General features: G+C 40.7%; 1 protein-coding gene across 2 annotated transcripts in view; it reads left to right on the top strand.

Moving 5' to 3' along the window:
- The window catches only part of SORL1 (sortilin related receptor 1), a 240,475-nt gene extending 219,275 nt beyond the window's left edge, over positions 1-21,200 (top strand). For both annotated transcript variants that reach the window (XM_033918566.1, XM_033918567.1), the window contains exons 42-48: positions 3,882-4,001; positions 4,199-4,363; positions 6,258-6,432; positions 7,271-7,377; positions 14,766-14,958; positions 17,681-17,887; positions 19,496-21,200. In XM_033918566.1, the coding sequence (XP_033774457.1) occupies positions 3,882-4,001; positions 4,199-4,363; positions 6,258-6,432; positions 7,271-7,377; positions 14,766-14,958; positions 17,681-17,887; positions 19,496-19,560 (1,032 nt within the window). In that variant the 3' untranslated portion in view covers positions 19,561-21,200. The remainder of the gene's footprint in view (positions 1-3,881; positions 4,002-4,198; positions 4,364-6,257; positions 6,433-7,270; positions 7,378-14,765; positions 14,959-17,680; positions 17,888-19,495) is intronic.
- Positions 21,201-21,872: the final 672 nt, after the last annotated feature.

Genomic DNA, 21,872 nt, shown 5'->3' on the forward strand with positions numbered 1-21,872 from the left:
ACATATGCGAAGCATGCAGAGCCCTTGATCTCTCTTCTTTTCCTCTGATAGAAAAATGGAGAATTTGGGGAAGGTTACATGTTGTCTACCCTCAGGCATATCAGAGGTTATGCAACTCCAGTTCTCTACTGAGTTAATATTTCAGCAGGCAACCTCACATGCATTGTTCCTGTCTCCTTCCAGCTAAGGGAGCAATGGATGGAGCAGACTGCACTACCAGCTCTCTGCCCTTCCAGAGTGTTTTCAAGGTTGGTTTAGGCTTACAATAAATGAAAATTGCTGCAGTTTGAGCATAATTAAGAAATCCAATTAAATTCCTGGGTGGTCCCACTTTGGTAGTACCTTCAAGATCAACTTTGAGATCTTCTAGTCCTAATCTGTTGCTGTGCGTGGAAGAAATCATAGTTTGATCTTGGCAATGTTTCAGGTGCTAGAGCTATAGTGATTCTCTATCCATGGAAAAAAAGTGTTTTCCAAGTTGAAGTGTGCTTCAAAACTGGATTAACAGAACTAGCAGGAAAGAAACAAAAGAACTCCTGCACAGTCTTGGAAAACTTTTCTAGAAGCTACATCCCAACCTGATGACTTTACCCAATAGTGTTGAGGTAGGATCCTATCGTCCATGGAGTATACCCATTATAAGTATGCAACTTCATTTTTATTCATGCAAAGAACTGCTACAGAATTAGAATTTGAAGATTTATTTAAGAGCACACAGTATACATATAATGTGGGCGATATCGGATTGGGTTATGTTATCTAGCTACCTTCCTTCTTCCTAACTAATCATATATGTGATGTAAAAACAAACTGCAATATAAGTAGTTTTTAATATTGCTGATGTCTTTGCTAAGAAATATTCAAGCTTGTGAAAGAGAATGCGAGAATTTTATAAAAGCTTATCAGTTTTTTGGCTCATTTAAAATAAGGTTGTAAGTTCATTGCAGTTAACTCTGTGATTAATGCATCTAATATAATAAAATGCTAGGCCGCGCATGCGCACTCAAAAGTCGTGTTCCCTGATCCGTCGCGGAAACACGAGTGCGCATGCGTGCGTTTTACATCACCACCTGCTCTCCACCTCGCGCCACTGCTTTCAAAATAGCTACCGATCTCTGTTCCTCCTGCACCATGGCACGCCAGGCATGTCTGCCGCCAGCCTCGAGCTCCTGGGGGCCGGCGGCGCAAGGCGTCCGGCCGGTGCTGAGGCCCCGCCTCCCGCTTCCGCCCTACACGGCGCCGCCAGACCCGGCCCTACAAAACCCTGAGGCCCCGTCTTCCGAAGAAGCCACGGTCCGGCCCAGCCCATTGAGAGGGAGAGCGGCGCTGGCACCAGGGAGGGGGGGACACACATGAGGGCTCTGCCACCCGCTCAGCTCCGCCGTTCCGTCTCTACCGGGGCTAACATCAGCAGCCCCTGAAGCTCCTCACCAGCGTGTCCCGCCCCCTCGAGAAGGGTTGAAAAGCTGGCCTCGCGCGCTCTGCAATCAACTGCTGCTCGCCTACCCATGCCAGGGTGATGCGCAGGTGCGGGGGCTCCCGCAGTGTCCAGAAGCGGCGATGGCGGTGCTGTTGCTGGTGATGCTGCTCCCGCTGCTGTGCATGAGCGACGCACCGGAGCTGGACCCAGCCTGTCGGCAGCGGCTCGATGAGATGGCGAACGACAGCGGCTGATAGGAGGAGACAGAGGGGAGATGCTTGATTGATGGGAGATAGAGAGAAGGGATATGTTGGACTGTTGGGGGATAGAGAAAGGGAAGATTCTGGTCTGGTGGGGGGAGGAAGGGAGGCCTACTGCTGGACAGGGGGAGCAAGAAGAGGTGCTGATGAACTGGGGGGGGAAAAAAAGGAAGGGAGGCCTACTGGTGGACAGGGGGGAGCAGGAAGAGGTGCTGATGGACAGGGGGGGAAAGGAAGGCAGGCCTTTTGCTGGACAGGGGGAGCAGGAAGAGGTGCTGATGGACAGGGGGGGGGAAAGGAAGGGAGACCTACTGCTGGACAGGGGGAGCAGGAAGAGGTGCTGATGGATAGGGGGAAAAAGGAAGGGAGGCCTACTGCTGGACAGGGGGAGCAGGAAAAGGTGCTGATGGACAGGGGGGAGGTAAAACAAAAGGAGAAGGGCTGCTGCTGGATAAGGGGAGCAGTGAAGGAGTGACTGGGGAGCAGGGAAGAAGTGCTGCTGGACAGGGTGAGCAGGGAAGAGGGACAGGGGGAGCAGGTAAGGAGTGCAGCTGGACAGGGGGAGGTAAAAGGAAGGGAGAAGGCCTACGGCTGGACAGGTGGAACAGGCAAGGAGTGATGGTTGACAGCCGAGGAAAGAGAGAGACAGAAAGCGGCCAAGGGGAGAGAGAGAGAAAGAAAGAATGAAAGACAGACATACATATATTCTAGCATCCGTTAATGTAAAGGGCTTAAAAATGAGTTAATTATAATCACAATTTTAAAAATTGTGTTGCATCTCCTGTCTCCTCTTCCTCTCCCTTCCATTCCCATCCCCTGTCCTTGGCATGATCTGGCATCTTCCCCCCAATCCACAATTCAAAATCATCCCCCTTCCATGCTGATCTACCTTAAAGGTAGGTCCCCGGCAGCATTAGTATTGCACATATGTTGCTTGGGGCCTGGTTCGAAGCTTTCCTTCTGATCCATTCTGCCCTTGTAGAAATAGGAAGTGATATCAAAGGTGGCGGGATTGGTCAGAGGAAAAGCTTCAGAGCAGGCTACTGGCAGAGTATGTGTAACAGTGTAACTGCCAGGGCCAACAGAAGACCACCTTTAAGGTAGGCCAGAGGGGGAGAAATTGAGAGGCTGGGCAAATGCCAAACCCCAGGTGAGGGGAGAGGAGTGAGCTGCAGACCCATGAGTAAAACTGGAGGGGCCATCGATGGTAGCTATGGCCAAGGTATGGAGCTCCAGAAGTCATGAGAAGAGCTTGCTGCTGCTCACCACCAATTTTGGGTTGTTGCTCATGGAAGTGGAGAGAGAGAGAGACGCTGTACAATGGAAGTGAGTGAGGAGAGAAGAGAGAGAGAATGAACCCCAGGAAAGAAAAAAGATGATGAGAAGAAGAGAAAAGGAGAGATGTTGGATCTTGGGTAGGAGGGAGATATTAATCCTAGAGAGAAGGGAAAGGGGATGGAATTGGATATATTGCATTTCTGTGGTTACAATCAACACAGTTTACATAGTGTATACAGGTACTTATTTTGTACCTGGGGCAATGGGAGGATTAATGATTTTCCCCAGAGTCACAAGGAACTGCAGTGGGAAATAAAGGTTATTTATTTATTTGTGCAATTAATCACAATTAGAAATTTTAAGCAAAATGCAGCCATAAATTAAATGTTATCTAATGGGATATGGTGCCAAAGCTTTCATTTGCAACCATAACCCACCCTATTTAACAACTTATCAGTGCCTTGGACTAACTTTTTCTTTATGCAGCATCAGCAGCTAGATAGCTGGGGAGACTAGAGGTAGAAATTTATTTCACTGCCCTGTTTGCAGCTAGCTGGAGTTTCTCCTCTTTCCCCCCAATTTTATACTCCTTACCCATAACTTAGCCCAGTCATCACAGCGACAGTCCTTGGCTATGTGCTGCAAATCATGGGTCTCTTCAGCTAATATGGCCTCTTAAGATTAAGCATGCACTGCATGATGGCTTAAATATCATCTCCCTTTCCCTCCTTCTTTGAAATAGCCCCAGCCCCACTCAATCTGAGAAGCAGGCGACTTGATCTGGGAACTGAACCCAGGTTGGCACATTGTCCCAGCCCTAAGAGGGTCATTTCCAATATTGGCAAAGATAATTAGAGCATAAAGTAATTAAACAAAAATGTTTATCACACACTCAAAATGCCTTCTGTTGTGTTTTTTTACAGGTTTATGGACTGTTCTATGCTACATCTTTTCTGGACTTGCACAGAAACCCAAGCAGTGTTACTACAGTCTTCCACAATATTACCGTATTTGTTAACAGGGATGAACAGTACTTATTCTTGGTATGGCTACTTCTGTGGCATGTTTATGGTGTTTTTATAAACTACAAAGATGAAATAATGACAGAAAAACACCTGATCTCTCCCATCTCTTTTTCCTAGTGACTACTATGAATTCTGGAAGTTAACAAAATGCTGAAACTATTTTTTTAAGCATATATTTCATGCCACTTTTCTATTATCTGTTTTATTCTTTTTAGGTCCGTGTAATAAAACCTTACCGAGGCCCACCTTCTGAGTATGTTGTGGTTAGGATGATTCCAGATAACAGGTTACCACCGCGCCATCTCCATTTTGTTTGGGTTGATAAAACATCTGCCCTCTTGAAGTGGGAGTCTCCCTATGATTCTCCAGATCATGAACTGGTAAGCAGTTTGTGAACATAATCATTTTTTCTTCTTTTGTTCAGTAATGCTGCAGAAACCTGAGGGAATGGTACAGTTTAGGGGTTGAAGAACTTTTGTGCATGAAAGAGGAGCAGTACTTGGGGGTAATGTGATGATTTTAAGGTAGCCAAACAGGTTGAAAAACCAATGGCAAAAGCTAGAAAGATGCTTGAGTGAATAGGGAGAACTAAGAAAAGCAGAAAGAAATTGGTGCAAATCCAAAGACAAAAAGGACAAAGACCACTGGAAAGAACTGCTAGATGAGTACAAACTATCCATCCATGATGCAAAAAAGACCTGCTATACTAATCTCCTACAGAAAGCTCCAAACATATCAAGGAATACCTTCATACTGACAAAAAACTTACTCACTGCCTCACACGGAAATCCAAAAAACCCTACAAACCAACCTGAACAGTGAAACATTCTACTTCCAAGAAAAAATTGATTGCAAACGTGCAAATCTCAACTCAACACCTCAAAGCCCAGCAAACACTCAAAATGATGACCTCCCCCCCTATGAGAGAACCTCAAACTGAAACCCTTGATCACTTTGAACCTGTTTCTACTGGCGACCTAGCAAAAACAATCACTGCGCTACTATACTACTGCCCTCTGGATCCATCCTTGACCTGTGCCCACCAGATCTACTGATGGCCACAAAAGTTGCCTTCATCCAATCGATCCTACCTCTAATAAATTCCTTCCTGCGATCAGGAGCAGAACCGCAAAGCTGGAAATCGGCAATCATCAGCCCAATCTTTTAAAATACCGACCCAGTATCTGAACGAGCCCAGCAACTACAGACCAGTCTCCAACCTTCCCTTCATCTCCAAGATCCTTGAAAAGAGTGTACTATTTCAACTCCAAGCCTTTGTCGACAGATGAAATGCCTTCTCCCCTTACCAATCTGGGTTCAGGAAATTAAATAGCACAGAAACAATCCTAGTGGACATCATCGATGACGGCTGGAACATACTAGACAAACGATGGTCTGCTGGTGCTTCTAGACCTCAGTGCTGCCTTCAATACCGTCAATCACCCTTGCCTCCTCACCAGACTCACAAATATTGTAATCAACGATCAAGCATTCCGGTGATTCTCATAATTCCTGAGCCATAGGCCTCAAAGCATCCTACTGAGAGATCTCCTATCGCAACCTAAATTGATAAAATATGGAGTACCTCAGGGTGCCCTCCTGTCCCCTCAGTTTTTTCAATCTCTACATCAGACTGGTGATAAGACATGGCCTTAAAACACCAAATAAAGATCTACTCATTTGCTGACAACATACAACTGTACCTACCGCTAGGGTCGAACCAAGACACTCAGATCTCCAAACTACACAACTGCCTCAGAAATAAAAAGCTGGATGTGCTGGGTGGACGTCTACAGTCTGTGTCTTGCAAGTGTTGAGATAGATTTGGATAGGATGGAGTGGGCTTCAGTGGCAACTTAAGTAGTTGGAACCTAAGAACAGCGCCGGGCGGACCTCTACAATCTATATCCCAGAAATGCCAAACAAAAACCAGGATCAAGTATTTTATATCACATTCATTGTTGGTTTAATCATGGCTTGATAATGAATGTGACTGGATGGACCATTTGGGTCTTTATCTGCATCATCTATTATGTTGCTATGAATATGTAGAAGTCCTTGAGTTTAGATCTTGAAAAGGTGAGTAAAAATCCAATCCTTAATGAGTATGCATACAAACTAGAGAGATTCAGTTTCTTTATATATGTATTTGGTTTTCACTTAATTATAGATTTATTTGTTGATCACATTTTATATAGATCAGAATAAGTAGTGCACTGATGTACTTGGCAAGTAGCTGTTAAAATCCTCAAAGGCTGTAGTTCTTTTTTTCAGATGTACTTTGTCACAGTCAAGGATCTGATCAGGAAGACTGACAAGAGTTACAAAACATTAAGCTCTAATAGCACAATTGAATATACTATTAGAAAGCTGGAACCTGGTGGAAAATACAATGTAATTGTCCAGTTATGGAACATGAGCAAAGAATCCAGTGTAAAAGTTAACACAGGTAAGCAAAATAGAAGAGAACTAGAGAACTTTTTCTGGTCAGGAATTTTTATTTTTATTTTTTTACTTAAAATTGTATTGGAATTGTGAGGGTTGCAACAGACTGTACAGTATAGTCAAGCTTTATAAAGATAGAGGCCTTTATTCAAAGCAACTTAGCCAGCCACTGATCGGTTAAATCACTTGGTTGGGTCTAGCTATTAATATTCTGCGGCACTTAACTGGCTAAGTGCTGCTGAATATTTTAGTTAGCGCCGAACTCAAAGCCAACTATGTTGGGGGCAGAGTCAGCACTTGGCTGTTTAAGAGCTGATATTCAGCTCTTAAGTGGCCAGATTTAATGCATAAATGCTTAAGTGCTGAATATTGACTGAAGCAGCTATTTGTTAGCAGACTTAAACAGCCGGATATTCAAAGCTGTAGCCCTCACAGGTTCCAGCTTTGAAGATCCAGTTTTAACTCCATTGACAGCATAATAATGCTGCCTCCCTCTCCTCGCCTTTTGCTGGCTGAATATCGGACCCATAATTTTTTTTTTTACAGTCCAATTCCAGTCAGGAAATTGGCTACATTTAAAGCACAGACTCTTCCCCCCTCCAGACAAAGAGTTAAGTTTTATACGTGTAACAGCTACACAAATAGTGATGTCACTGAATGATGGTAAATTGGATCTATTCTCTTAGAGACGAGAAACCTCTAAGTAATTTTCTGGGCACCTCTGTCTTTCATTTTGTCTGCATTCTGTTTTTTTATTTAAATTTTTATTCCTTTAGTTGAAAAGAATAACAAGTGCATTTTATTTTGTAATCATTTATCTTAACTTTTCCTCTTGCTTTCAGTTCCATTATCTGCACCAGATGCCTTAAAAATTATAAACGAACGTGACCATATTTTGCTATTTTGGAAAAGCCTAGCTTTGAAGGATAAGTATTTCAATGAAAGTCGGGTATGTACATAATTCCATTAAAGATGATTTGTTTTCTTTATAGTATGTGCTGCTTATCCTCAGTCAGCAGCTGTATGCAGCATAATATTAGTAAATCAGCAGGTAAAATAAGATTACAGACTTTAGGGTGATTTTTTTTTTTTTTAATTTGGGGGGGATGTTTTGTTTTCTCTATAAAAGTAATTGTCTTCCTCAGGATAGTATCTTTTTCCTTTTTCATACTATGGGGCCTCCAGTTTTGGGAAGTAACATTACTATTAAACATAACAAGTAATTGTAATGATTACTTTTATGCAAATGTAATCATTACTTAAACAAGTAACTAATACCTGTAATGTATTACTTTTCATAGTAACTTAACTTTTTTTTTTTTTCTTTTTATTAAACAAGTAAATAGCAAGTATAATATGTTACTTTTACAAAGTAACTTGGGCAACACTGGGAGGCTTTTTACTGAGCTGCATTAGCTGTTAATGTGGAAATTACCTTACGTTATCTACTAATGGAGGAATGGGGCAAAATGGTACAGAACATAGGTGGAGATTGCAGCCTCTACAGTTAATCCAAATGTAATTGCTGTTCATTTTTAATGCAACAGATAATACAATACAGAACACCACCTGAATAGGTGTAGCTAACTGCATTGTGATGACATTTCCTGAATCAGAAGCTGCTAGGGATGCCTTTTAATGCTGAAATTTGCAATTACCTTGCCTGTGTACTGCTTTCATTATTTTTTTTATGAGATTCTGAAACCAGAACAGTACACACTAATCAAGGGTCATTCACACCACGAACTGACACAGTGACAGTTTATTCTATAATTGGGGAATTTTGCCCCTCAAATATCTGCACTATTTTTCAATCTCTGATAGCAGTATAGTAAATAGGCTACTGAATAATTATTCAAGATAACCACTGCTGGAATTCATCAGCTTTACTTTACTCAGCATTGTGTTCTTTGAAGACATCAGGGGAAATGCAGGCATACTTGTTGGTGAAGTCCTCAGACTGATCCTGTGTGTCGGTGCTCTCCCCTAGCTTTTGCCTTACTGAGCATGTGCAGGGATTCCTGCTTTCAGCAGCTCCTCCCCTCACCAGCTCAGTTTTTTCTTCAGCAACTCCTTAGGTTGCAACTCTCCTCTTTTTCTCTCGCACTCACTATTAAAAATCAGAAAATAATAATAATAAAAGGAAGAAGGAAGATCAGAAGACTAATAACAGCAGGAGTTTATCTACAAAAATTAAAAAAGGGAGACCTCTTTACAGACTAAAAGGAAAAAACATCACCCAAGTCAAACAACTCAAAGTGCAGGAGAAAACTACACAGGAAGGCCTACTCTGCCATCTAAACCAGCAGGGCACTAGGACCACCGCAGTTCCCTCTTGCCACAAGTCTCTGAAGCATACACAGTAGTGGCTTTTCCCACAGCGCGCAGCTCAGCGCTATAACTTCTACACAGCCGCTATATGCTTTGATGGCTCCCTTCCCCAGGGCCTGTTTCAGTACCCCTGGGAGAGGTAACTTGCTTCTCCCTGACAACCTCAAACCGAGACAGTGAGGCAGAACCCACCAGATCAACACGCAGCTGAGATCAGTGGAGTCCGCCAGATGCTCCACCTTTTAAATGCCAGCCAGCTCAGTACCGACTTCAGAGGACTTCACAAGGTCTGCCACTGAATTGGGGTACCTACAAACAGAAGGGAAGGCTCCTGTGGGCTCGGTTTTGACCTCGCTGTCCTCGCCTTCCATTAGCAGACCTCCTTCATCAACCAAAGGAAAAGTGTGCAATCTTCACAAATGTTTAAGGCAAAATCCATTTTCATATTATATGAGATTTTACAGCAGTAACCTTTACATGCATTTGCAGATATCTCCAAGTCTAAGACCAAAGCTCGCCTTAAGGTCTAGCTGGTTTTGCCATTTCAGCAGGAATCCAATTCTTCTAAGGGTAAACATAAAATGTCTCAGTTAATTTAATGAAAATGCACCTTTATACATATATACACACTGAACAAAAAAAAAAACCCCACACCAAAATGGTTTTTTGTCGTATCTTTCACAGAACTCAGCCGATTCTTATGAAATTTAGTGTGTCATGTCTTGAATGAAGTTGATGTAAAATGTTGTAAATATTTCCCACCGCACAACACTACCTTGTGAAAATGAATTGTGAACTGAATAAAACCACATCAAAAAGTGTATGGCATATTTTGCAGAAAAATGTAAAGTCAAAAAGTAATGTTTCAGTTAAGCAGATGTTCGAAGTGTGCTCCCTTTGCACAAAGGCACACCCTCAGCCTTGGCCGCTGATCTGTGGACTTATCAGCAACACTCTGCTTCAGCACAGCCCAAACAGAGAAGAGGTGCTGTTTAAGATCTTCAATGTCAGATATTGCTGTCTGGTAGACGTGTTCCTGTATCAACCTCCAGATTCAGTAGTCAACCGGGTTTAGGTCTGGTGAATTCGCAGGACAGAGATCTGAACCAATGAAGTCTGGGGTCTCCTGAATTAGTAGTTTTACAGTGTCCTTTACCCGATGTGCTGGAGCATTGTCCTGTTGGAAGATAAAGTAGTCTCCTGACATGCGAGGGATTGCTTACAACAGCTTCTGCATCAAGAGGATGTCCCAGTAGTAGGTGTTATTGATCTTAACCCCAGGATCGATGAAGAACAGATCTGTGAATCCAAGTTTCGAAATTGTGACCGAGATCTTGACTGATTGACTGAAGGTTGGGCGGGTCCTTAGTAGACGTTTAGCATTAACCTCGCGCTTCAGTGTCGAAGGCACATACATGTGATCATTCTGTGTGTGTTAATCGGTAGAGCTACTATATATATCTTTTCATCTGTAAACCAGATGAAGCTGATACTGTGCTCTGGGTACTTGGTCAAAAGCTGGTATGTGTTTTTGATGTGTATAAATCTTGGGCATAACGCTTTTTAGGACACTTTCATTTCGGATTGCCATTAATTATCCTAACCATAGTTGCCTGGCTTATACCTGCTTCTCTTGCTATTTGGAGAGTTCTTCGGCATGTTTGCGGTGTGTCCTCCTGCCTCAATATAAGATTGTGTACAATGTCAGTGTGCTCTTGTGTGTGAATCGAGTACAGTCGTCTGCTGCCTGGCTTACAATCCACACTGGCTGTTGCTCAGATCTTGCGTAGCAGCACATCAAAGCTGTTTTTGTTCTATCCCTTCTATAGGATCTCGTTCAACAATCATCAACTTCTGTAACCTTTTATTAGAATTTAGTCTTCTGCAGTGAAAACTATTTTGATACAGAGACTGTTTACAAACTATGGTCTGCTTCTGTGCATATCCCATAGCAACAATTCATTTTCACAAGGTAGCGTTATGGTGTGGTGGGAAATATTTACAACATTTTACATTTTACAACTTCATTCAGGTTATGATGCACTAAATTTAATAGGAATTGGCCGAGTTCTATTGAATATACAACAAAAAACATTTTGGTGTGTGTTTTATCGGTTCACACTGTGTTTATGTGCCATCCCTTTGGAATTACCATTCCCAATTACCTCCGTGAAGAATTTTCTGCTTCATTTTAAAAAAAGTTGGAAACATTTCTGTTCCAAGATGCATTCGATTGCTGATAGCAATAGGCAACATCCTTGCCTTCCCTATCGTTTTTTCCTTAATTGTTCTCTTTTCTCAAAATATTGTAGTTCTACCCCTTTTTCCATCCATTCCCGTCCGTCTTTGTCAAATACTAACCCTGTTTTATATGTTGAAAGCTGTATTTTTATTGTCTGAGTGGTATAAGAAATTGTAAATAAACTTGAAACTATTTATGTATTATTGTGTGCCATTTGGCCATTTTCCCATATTCACCTCCTCATTGTGCAGACTGGATGGGCCATTTGGCCTTTATCTGCTGTCATGTTTCTAAGTTTCATTGTGTGAGTGGTCAGAAGAAGTCTCCATTTTCACTTGCCAGTTTTGCAGTGGCAATGAAATATAGGTCTAGTATGTTTTTCTTGATACTAGAATTTTATCATTAGCAAACTTAGGAGACTAGCACCATACTTGGAGGATAGGTGACAAAGATCTACAAAAGTCCAGTCAGTTGGTGTGGTAGGTTAACAGCTCTCACAATATAGACTCAATCTGATTGCACACAGCACTAAAATCCCTACCTGCTCCCAGAATTTAGGTGTGCAGTGTTAGAAAATCATCAACCTCCATCCCACTGCTGTAGAAGCGGAGTAGGAATATTTAGGAAGCAGAAGTGTCAGAGATTCCATCAACTTCATCTAGAATTATGCAGTTATTTCTGCCACAAATTTAAATATCCTGCATCTAAGCTGCCAGACTATTGTAAAACAGTTTGTTTACTGTAGAATACAGAACAGCTATATAATCTTAAATTTAAACCAAATTTGATGACTTGTATGATCATTTTTCATATCAATAGTCCTGTCAAAAATATTCAAATGATGAAATAATTTCTCAATCACTAGACAAGTTATGTGTCTATAATTTCATGCATCTGGGGCCATAATTTCAGCAGCCTTTATGCATAGATTTGGACTTTATTCTGTAATACTTCAGTAAGTAGCTCTGCTGAAACAGGTTAAATTCAAATTATAAGAATACATTTTAGAAAACATATGGATTTCCCAACCAAACTAAGGGCTCCTTTTACTAAAGTTTGCATGCAGGGAATTACCACGCGCTACGCTTCTAGAACTAACACCAGCTCAATGCTGGCGTTAAGGTCTGGCATGGGTTAAAGCCTTAACTCAGCTTAGTAAACGGAGCCCTAAGACTTCATCCAACACAGTTTCCACATACAGCAATCTATCTATTTAGAAGTTGTCTAACTTATTCCAGGGGGAATATCATAAAAACTAATTGAAAAAAAAAGAAAGAAAGAAAAGCAGGCCTCTAGTACCCAGCTGCTTGCTCTCAAATCTAACCCTAGGTTTTTTGACAAATTAGTAGTGAGGGGGCCAGCTCAGCCATTTCATTTCTGCTTGGTAGACCTTCATGATAGAGATATGGGTCCTGGATATCATCTCACATTAGCTGTTAATGTGGAAATTACCTTATGTTATCTACTAATGGAGGAATGGGGCAAAATGGTACAAAACATGGGTGGAGATTGCAGCCTCTACAGTTAACCCAAATGTAATTGCTGTTCACAGCATATTAGAACCCATCAAGCTATATGCTGGAAATGAAGACGAAAAGCTGGCAGGATTGAAGGTCAGTCTAGAAAGAGGTGTGTAGGCAGATTGATAGGCTTAAGAGCGATAAATCCCCGGGACCGGATGGCATCCATCCGAGGGTAATCAAGGAACTGAAAGGGACCATAGTTGAACTGCTTCAACTAATAGCCAATCTGTCGATCAAATCGGGAAAGATTCCGGAAGACTGGAAGGTGGCAAATGTTACACCGATCTTCAAGAAAGGTTCGAGGGGAGATCCGGGAAACTACAGACCGGTGAGTCTGACCTCAGTACCGGGAAAGATGGTAGAGTTGCTGATAAAGGACCGCATCATTGATCACCTTGATGGACACGGGCTGATGAGGACCAGTCAGCACGGTTTTAGGAAAGGCAGATCATGTTTGACAAACTTGCTGCACTTCTTTGAGGGAGTAAACAGACAGATAGACAAGGGCGACCCGATCGACATTGTATATCTGGATTTTCAGAAGGCGTTTGACAAGGTTCCGCATGAACGACTACTTTGGAAAATTGTGAGCCATGGAATCAAGGGTGAAATTACTCACGTGGATTAAAAACTGGCTGGATCATAGGAAACAGAGAGTGGGAGTAAATGGACAATACTCGGACTGGAAGAGCGTCACCTGTGGGGTGCCGCAGGGCTCGGTGCTTGGACCCATGCTCTTCAACAACTTTATAAATGATCTAGACATTGGTACGACGAGTGAGGTGATTACATTTGGGGATGATACAAAGTTATTCAGAGTAGTGAAGACACAGGGTGATTGCGAAGATCTGCAACGTGACATAATCAGGCTTGAGGAATGGGCATTGACATGGCAGATGAGGTTCAACGTGGATAAGTGTAAAGTGATGCATGTAGGTAACAAAAATCTCATGCACAAATTCAGGATGTCCAGGGTGGTACTTGGACAGACCTCCCAGGAAAGAGACTTGGGAGTTATGATCGACAAGTCGATGAAGCCGTCCATGCAATGTACGGCGGCGGCAAAAAGGGCGAACAGAATGCTAGGAATGATAAAGAAGGGGATCACGAACAGATCGGAGAGGGTTATCGTGCCGCTGTACCGGGCCATGGTGCGTCCTCACCTGGAGTACTGCATCCAGCACTGGTCACCATACATGAAGAAGGACACGGTACTACTCGAAAGGGTCCAGAGTAGAGCAACTAAGATGGTTAAGGGGCTGGAGGAGTTGCCGTAAAGTAAAAGATTAGAGAAACTGAGCCTTTTCTCCCTCGAACAGAGGAGATTGAGAGGGGACATAATCAAAACATTCAAGGTATTGAAGGGAATAGACTTAGTAGATAAGGACAGGTTGTTCATCCTCTCCAAGGTAGGTGAAGACCCTCCTCCTTGGCTACAAGAGAGCCCTCTACCAGACAATCCTATCAATCTAAGAGGGCACATTTCTCTTATTAGGCAACTTCCCAACACCAGGATCCTCTCAAGTGCCCAATTCCACACATACTGATTTACCTCCTCTACTTATCAGATTTGGCCTCAAGACAACTTTAGTGCACCTCGCGAAACTGTAGGAACTCGCAAAAACTTGTGGCAGCCATTTTAGATAATGGCTCGCATGGGGCAGGAGCATAGGAAGATCGCTTCTGCCCTGGTTCACTGCTGGACCACCAGGGTTTTCAAGATAGGCTTTCTAGAGGTCTGGAAGGTGGGAGGGAAGTGGGATGTTTTAGTTAGCCAGGACAGGAGGCAGGAGGGATCCTCCTGTTATGGCTCACTGCTGGACCACCAGGGCTTATAGCAGGCCCAGGGGAAAATAGGTGTCAACTTGAATATAAATCAAAAACCCCATTTTTGGGTCTTTTTTGGTGCCCAAAAATCTTTGTTTAGATTCGAGTATATATGGTAATGTTTTCTGGAAGCATTTTAAAATTTGTTGGTTTGTATGCCAGTAAACTTAATTTGTTTACATTTATTTGTTTATAAAATTTATAGACTGCCATTCATAGTGGTGTAGTGATCGTCTCTAAATAAAATTAGAGAGAGAAGACCAGTATTTAAAACAAAGTTTGGTGTTTTAGAAGTACTTATATTATTCTTGCACTTAATATGAGTATAAAAAATACCACATTCATTTTTTAAAAAATGAGATATGCAGAGAATGTGTATTTTACCTACTGATTTCCCAAATCTTGTGATGGCAGGGTTATGAGGTGCACATGTATGACAGTCTAACAAATATCACCACATGTTTGGGAAACACTACCAACAATTTCTTCAAAATCTCAAACCTGAAGGTGGGCCACAACTATACATTCACTGTCCAAGCCAGATGCCTCAATGGTGGGCAGATTTGTGGTGATTCTGCATTGCTGCTCTATGATGAACCAGGAACTGGTAAGGAGATTAACTCTGAAAAAGAAAACTATATATCTTCTTTAGCATTTTTCCCAGCCGTTTTATGTTTAATATTATTATATTTAGTCTTTATCCTTTCGGTTTTTGGATTTTCTCTTTCCCTAGACAGCATGGCTGTGACATTAGTAGCCCTGACAGTTTTTATCAAAGTAGCAGCTCAAAGATTCATGTACAAAGGGGATGGAACTTGATTATACTGCTTTTTCTGTGTGGTTACAATCAAAGCATACATATTTTAGCCAGGTACTTATTTTGTACATGTGACAATGAAGTGTTAAGTGACTTGCCCAGAGTCACAAGGAACTGCAGTGGGACTTGAACTCACAACCTTGGGGTGCTGAAGCAGCTGCTCTAACCATTAGGCCACTCATCCACTCAGAGATACAATAAGTCCCTGGAGGGTTTACAATTTAAGTTTGTACCTGAGACAGTAGAGGGTTAAGTGTTTTGCTCAAGATCATATGAAGTGTCAATGTGATTTGAAACCTACTTTCCTGGTTCTTGGCCACATGATGGTAAAATAACAAATAAACAAAGCCAACTCTTGAACGACTCTCAAAAAACGTTTCCAGTGTTATAATATTTCAGTTTAAACAAATCTTTACTGGAGTAAGACTAACATTCTGTCCTAGTGTCCCCAGATAATTTTACGTTTTTGTGTCCTTTGGAGGACTACATATTGAATCCTGAGAATTCCTGTCAGAATTTGAGAAAAGATCTCTGCTTGAAGCAAGAGTTATCAAGTATGTTCCAGAACACAAAAGGGGAAGCAGATTTCCAAGCCCTAAACAAAGTTCACCACAAAAATTAATAAAGATTGCATATTATTCATGATCTGGCTCTGTTTTGTTTATCTTAAATTTGAGTATATCCACATAGCAGAATTGCTTACTTATAATGGGGATTCTCTGTGGATACCCCACCTCCCCCTCTGATATTTCTATTCCTCTTTATCTAAACAATCTAAGCAGATAACACAAAACATTCAAAGTTAAAAATACAGAGTAAAACATACTTCAAGACATCATGACAAAATATATATATGACAACCAGTTGTTCCTGAAATCTTAACTCAGATGTTAACTCTATAATTCAAAATGATATCAGCAACTAATAAATTCAAAAATCAATGTAAGATATGTTGAGATTTCCAAAAACTACTCCACAGCTCATTACATATTGAAAAAACTCATAGGACCATCAGAGATGAGATTCTCAAAGCAATATCGATGAGAATATTTCACCAATCAGTTCATTTCTTCAGCTCAAATAACTTGTCCTCAACAATTCATATATAGTGTATGAAAAAAGCTCCTATACATGAAAAATCTTTCCACAATCTCATCTTCATATTTAGCAACTTCAGCACATGCTTGTTCAATTCAAATCATGGCCGCAGTGTCTTTTCATTCATACTGATATCAGGACCATGTGATCAATTCAGTGGGTGACATTGGTTTAAGTTATCCCTTTATTAAGACTGCAAGGTTCCAAGGAATTCAACTTAAAAATTCAAAATTGTTCTCTCTAATTTATTCTGAATATCACTACCCATCCACCCGCTTTCCACTACATCTATAATACGCCATTTTATATCTGCAATAGAATGTTGCCTACTGCTCCAATGTTGAACTAAAGGAGCTTCTTCAGTTTGGATATTAATCTTAGATTTATGTTCTGTATGACACATTTCTTTTTTCTCAACTTCTCTCAATATGACTTTCTAAACCCCCAACCCTAATGTTTTTTCCTCTGTCATATTTTCACTTTCTTCTCCTCTGAGAAACGCAATATGTAACTTTAACCTACTTTATCCCTTCCCATTGTTTCTCAAGTTTGTCAGTATTGTCTGTCTGAAATTTTTATGTACCTCTTTTAAAACTATGTATAGCATTTCTTTTTAATTGTTGCTCGCTTAGTACAAAATAGGTGATTTATCAAAATCAATAAAACTTGAAACTTTAATAGGTCTACTACTCCTACCTATATACACCATATTGTATAGATCACATTTTTTGTAATACACGATACCATAGATTTGATGGAGACAGAAATTTCAGTTTGGGGATCCATCCAAGTTGGTCCTATCATTGTTTATTCACACCACTGGAAAGAGTTGCATATAGCTTGGGAAGAATTCTCCATAGATTGTTCAGTGTCCTTTCTCATTTTGACTAATTCACCCAATATTTCTTCCCTCGTATAAGCTATTATTGGATGTTCTTGAAAACATTTGTATAACTGTAAAACATGCCAGTGTTAAAGAGAAAAATTTCGGATTTTTAAGTTAAATTTCATGGAACATTGCAGTCTTAATAAAGAGAGAGACTGGATGACGTTGGTCTCGGCTGATTATGAGTAGAAGAAAAAAATGTTGAGATGGAAAAAATACAGTATTGGACAGATCCAAACTTTTATTGTTTGGAGTGGAGGCGTGGCCTAGTGGTTACAGCTGCTGCCTCAGGGTTTGATCTCAACACCATGACCCTGGGCAAGCCGCTTAATCCTCCATTGCCCCAGGTACCATGGTCAAATTGTGAGCCCACCAGGATAGAAAGGGAAATACTTATGAGAACCTGATTATTATTCAATGTAAACCACTTAAGATATAGGTGGCATGTAAATAAATTATTATTATTTGAGAAATACACAAGTATGCTTTAAAAATGTTAAATGTTTTCTCTTCTGTTTATTTGTACAGACTACTCTCTATTTAAGACAGAAAAGTCCTCTGATGTAGCTGCCATAGTAGTACCAATTTTATTTCTGTTACTTGTGGCAACGGGTTGTGGTTTTGTTCTACTCTATGTGCGGCACAGGCGACTTCAAAATAGCTTTACTGCTTTTGCAAATAGTCACTATAGCTCACGCCTGGAATCAGCCATCTTTTCATCTGTTGATGATTTGGGTACGTAATGTGCATGATCATTTTCAGACTGTAGTGAAGCACTATATATACTACATGATGTTAATAGGAAGCAAGATATTTAACAATTAGTGTCTGACAGTTTGGCTTTACAATAGGCCAGAAAACTGATCTTTTTAAATGAGAAGTCGGCATTATTGGCTGTCAATACATAAGCCCCCAAATGCATGGGCTCAGCAGAGTACAAACATGAATGTGTTTTCAGTAGTTGTTTTTACTCTGATTTTGCTTTTATCCTTGCTTGGTTAGACAGCCACCTCAGTAAATCTGCAGAATGGGATGATTCATCGCAGTCATTCAACACAGCTGCGATTAATTATCCTCTCCACCACGGCCGCGATGAACCACGATGGTGGTGCCTCTCCTCTAACCCTCCCCTCCTTTTCGGTGCATCTCCTCTTCTCCGCACCCCCTCCTCTGCCAGTGTCTCTCCTCCCCTCCTGTTGATGCCTCTCCTCCTCCCTCCCTCCCTCCCTCCCCAATATCCCTTGCTCGGCTGGCCTTGGCTCCCTTCCGATGTTGCTTCCTAGTCACGGGACCAGGACATGACGTCAGAGGGGAGACGAGGCCAGTGCGAGCACGGGGTGGAAGATGCTGCTAGTGCAGCAAACTTTTCAAGCTGATTAGTGCAGTGGTAAGCATGATTTAGGCACGCTGTATAAAATCACACTTAGCGCTACCTAAGCAGCCTTAGGTGCCATTAGGCATCCTACCATTTAGCCATACCATATTTATAGCAGGGTTTTCTTGGCCTAAATGCTTGCGCCTAAATTGTACACGCTGCAGTGCCTAAATCAAAAGCAGGCACCAAACTTAAACACAATCATGATCCACTCCAAACCATGTCCACTATGTTCTTTATACTAGGTGCCTAACTTTCACTTAAGTCAAACTAATGCCAGTCATTGGCACTGATTTAACCTATTAAGTTAGGCACTTGCATCAGCTAGGTGTGCCAATGTTGGTGCCTAACTTTAGGAAGACTTTATAGAATTTGGGGAGGGGAAAGGTACACTAAAGGTTCCTTTTACAAAGCTGCGGTAGAGGTTTCTACTGCAGGCTGGCGAGGTAAATGGTCTGATGTTCATAAGAATTCTATGAGCGTTGGGAGCATTTACCTTACCAGCCCGCAGTAGAAACCATCTAGTGTAGATGAAGATGAGTATATTTTGATATTTAAAGTATTTATATTTATATATATAAAAAGAAAAAAAAGTACTATAGAGGCCTATGACGACCATGGGTGCCAATTGAGTCTGTATGATCTTCAAAGCTTATAGACATACAGTATGGTACTTCTGAGGTCTGTTAGCCTGAACAAATATTAAATGTCTTAAGTTTAAAGACTCCTTTTAGTTAGTTATCTATTGCTTTATATTAAAGGAGGTCTGAAACACTTGAGCCTGGTAGTGTGGACTTTCTAAAGCTGGCATAAGTATTTTAGAAAGGACACTCCACACAGAGCACCTTTTACAGAACAGCCTAACGTGGATTATCCCAGTGCCTAAATCTGAGTGCCATTTATTGACTTCCCCCTTATGGTTTAGGATCATTTCTGTGGTTGATTGAGTTGTCCTTTTCTTGTTTCAGGAGATGATGAAGATGCTCCTATGATAACTGGATTTTCAGATGATGTGCCCATGGTCATCGCATGAAGAATATTGTTTTTCTCCCTCTCTGTAAACCAAATAGTGTAAATATTTTATTTGATAAAAATAGTGGATTGTTTTTATTTTTAAAATGCACTTTCAGTTGCAATGTTATTTTTATATGGGCCAAAAAATACACTTTGTAGTACACAACTGTGAAATGCAAACCAGATTTGGTAAATGGCCATGGGTACTTTGATTTGACTTCAAATCTGGTCTTACAAGGCTATGCTTGCTGGGCATGCTTTTAAGCTTGTGAGATGTTACTGTTAAACAAATGGACTTATGTTTTATTTTTCTAAGATAAGACTTATTTAAAATCAAGAAATATTGTATTGTAGTTCCCAAAGATACACCTAAAAAATTTGGGATTTGAAATTTTTTATATAAAAATGCTTTTGTTTAATTTATTGGAAAATGTTGGACTGTTAATGTCATTAGCCAATTATGTACTGGCTTCAGAAGAGGGGTTTTAAAAAATATTCATGTAGAGTCAGCTGTGGGAGGGATGAAAATCTAGGTCAGGGGTGTCCAACCTGTGGCCCCGTGAACTATGTTGTGCGGCCCCGGTCAAGGGCGGTGCAGTGTTTTCCTCTGCTGCCCCCGGGTGTTTACCATCTTGCCGGATCCCTCCTCTGTCTTGCTGCAGCGTTTGCACATTTGTGCTGCCCCAGCAACATTTTTTTCGGCCAATACGGTCCAGGGAAGCCAAAAGGTTGGACACCCCTGATCTAGGTGATGTAAAGGGGGAGCAGCATCTAGAAATGATTTTCCTTTAGGCAGCTGTGTAGGTGTCAGCACACATTTCCCACTTTGAATGTGCCCTGTCCTTATTCAGTGCTGCAAATAACAATATTATATCAATATCTTAGTTCTAGCTTCACTTTTTTTTATTTTTTTATTTTTTTTAGTTTCAGCTAACCAGCCTTTCTATGTGCACATAAAAGAAAAGTAGATACAAGTGGAAGCTTGTATGATGCTAGTTTTCTCTCAGATAAATGATTGAATATGGCTCCTGAATAATTATTTTGATACAACTTCAGTGTATAACTGTACTCATCACCAGCATCTCTTAAATATACTGAAATTACATATTTGAATAGCTCTCTTATTGCTCAATTTGTTTTTCCAAATACTTCCAACACAGTTTAATAAGTTCCGACTACTGGAAGAGCCACCAACTTCGTTCAGAAGATCATTATAACTATAAATCACCTTGAATGAACAGCGTTGCCATGGAGTTTGGTAGTATATGAAGATGGTAATCATAGCCTTTTTTTAAAAAAAAGTTTTGAGGAAAACTTTCAGTTTTGTTTCCTAAAAATCAAAATTCGGTTTTACAGTATATTAACTTTGAATTCTGTATTTATTTGAAAAAGTCGCTCTGTTTTGGGACCTTGGTGTTGATTTTATCTCTAGTTTTAATAAAATTAATGGACTGTATAGCAGCACTCCCCTAAGGGTACCTGCAAACAAAGTTTACTCTAAGAGACTGATATAACGTTTTGCTACAAATAAAAACATCTTTTGTGTATGTGGATTGATTAACAAAAAATAAACAAATTTTTTCACAATGCACTTTTATTCCTGTTAACAATATATGCAATGGAATTTACATTTTCAATAAATGTAGTTATGGTCAGCTAGATTTGCAGTTTATATTTTCACTACGTGATTTATTTAATTCCCTTTTTCCTGACCTATTAATTTAGTATGGTTAAAGTGCTGGCACTACACAAAAGAAGAGAATTCAAATCAGACAAAGGATCTAGTTATCGTTTGCTACCTTTGTACATTTACAATATAGAAGGAACCTAAAATCCACAAGCAGCCAGCGTGTGGTTGAAGTAAGACATACAAACCTGACTCTAAGATCTCAATCAGGCTTTTTTCCATAGACAACTCGTAGTAGTTTCAGCTGTATTGTTAGATTCAAGAACAAAGGAAAGAGAAAATAAGAAATCACAAGTTCTACCAATAATTGACATTACTGGATACATTTAAAATAGCTATTTCCTTGCATAACCTATTAGGTCAGTTTCTCAACACCTACCGAGTGCTTTAACTGTTGCAGTATGTATTATTTTACCATGCTCAAATGAGGATAATGCAGCCACATTTGGTTATATTTCTTTACAAGCTATCTGTATGGAGCTGTCCTCTCTAGCTTGCTAACAAAAAACTAACCAATAACTCCTGTGCATCTTTCTCGCTAGTTTGTCTTTTTTCATGCTGAATAGGAAGCACCAGCCAAATTGAGGAAAGGATTTTCCATGAAAAAAAAATTTAAGACCCATGATTCTACATCAAGTGCCAAC

Source organism: Geotrypetes seraphini, chromosome 13 (assembly GCF_902459505.1).
Source record: "Geotrypetes seraphini chromosome 13, aGeoSer1.1, whole genome shotgun sequence".
Classification (NCBI taxonomy): Eukaryota; Metazoa; Chordata; class Amphibia; order Gymnophiona; family Dermophiidae; genus Geotrypetes; species Geotrypetes seraphini.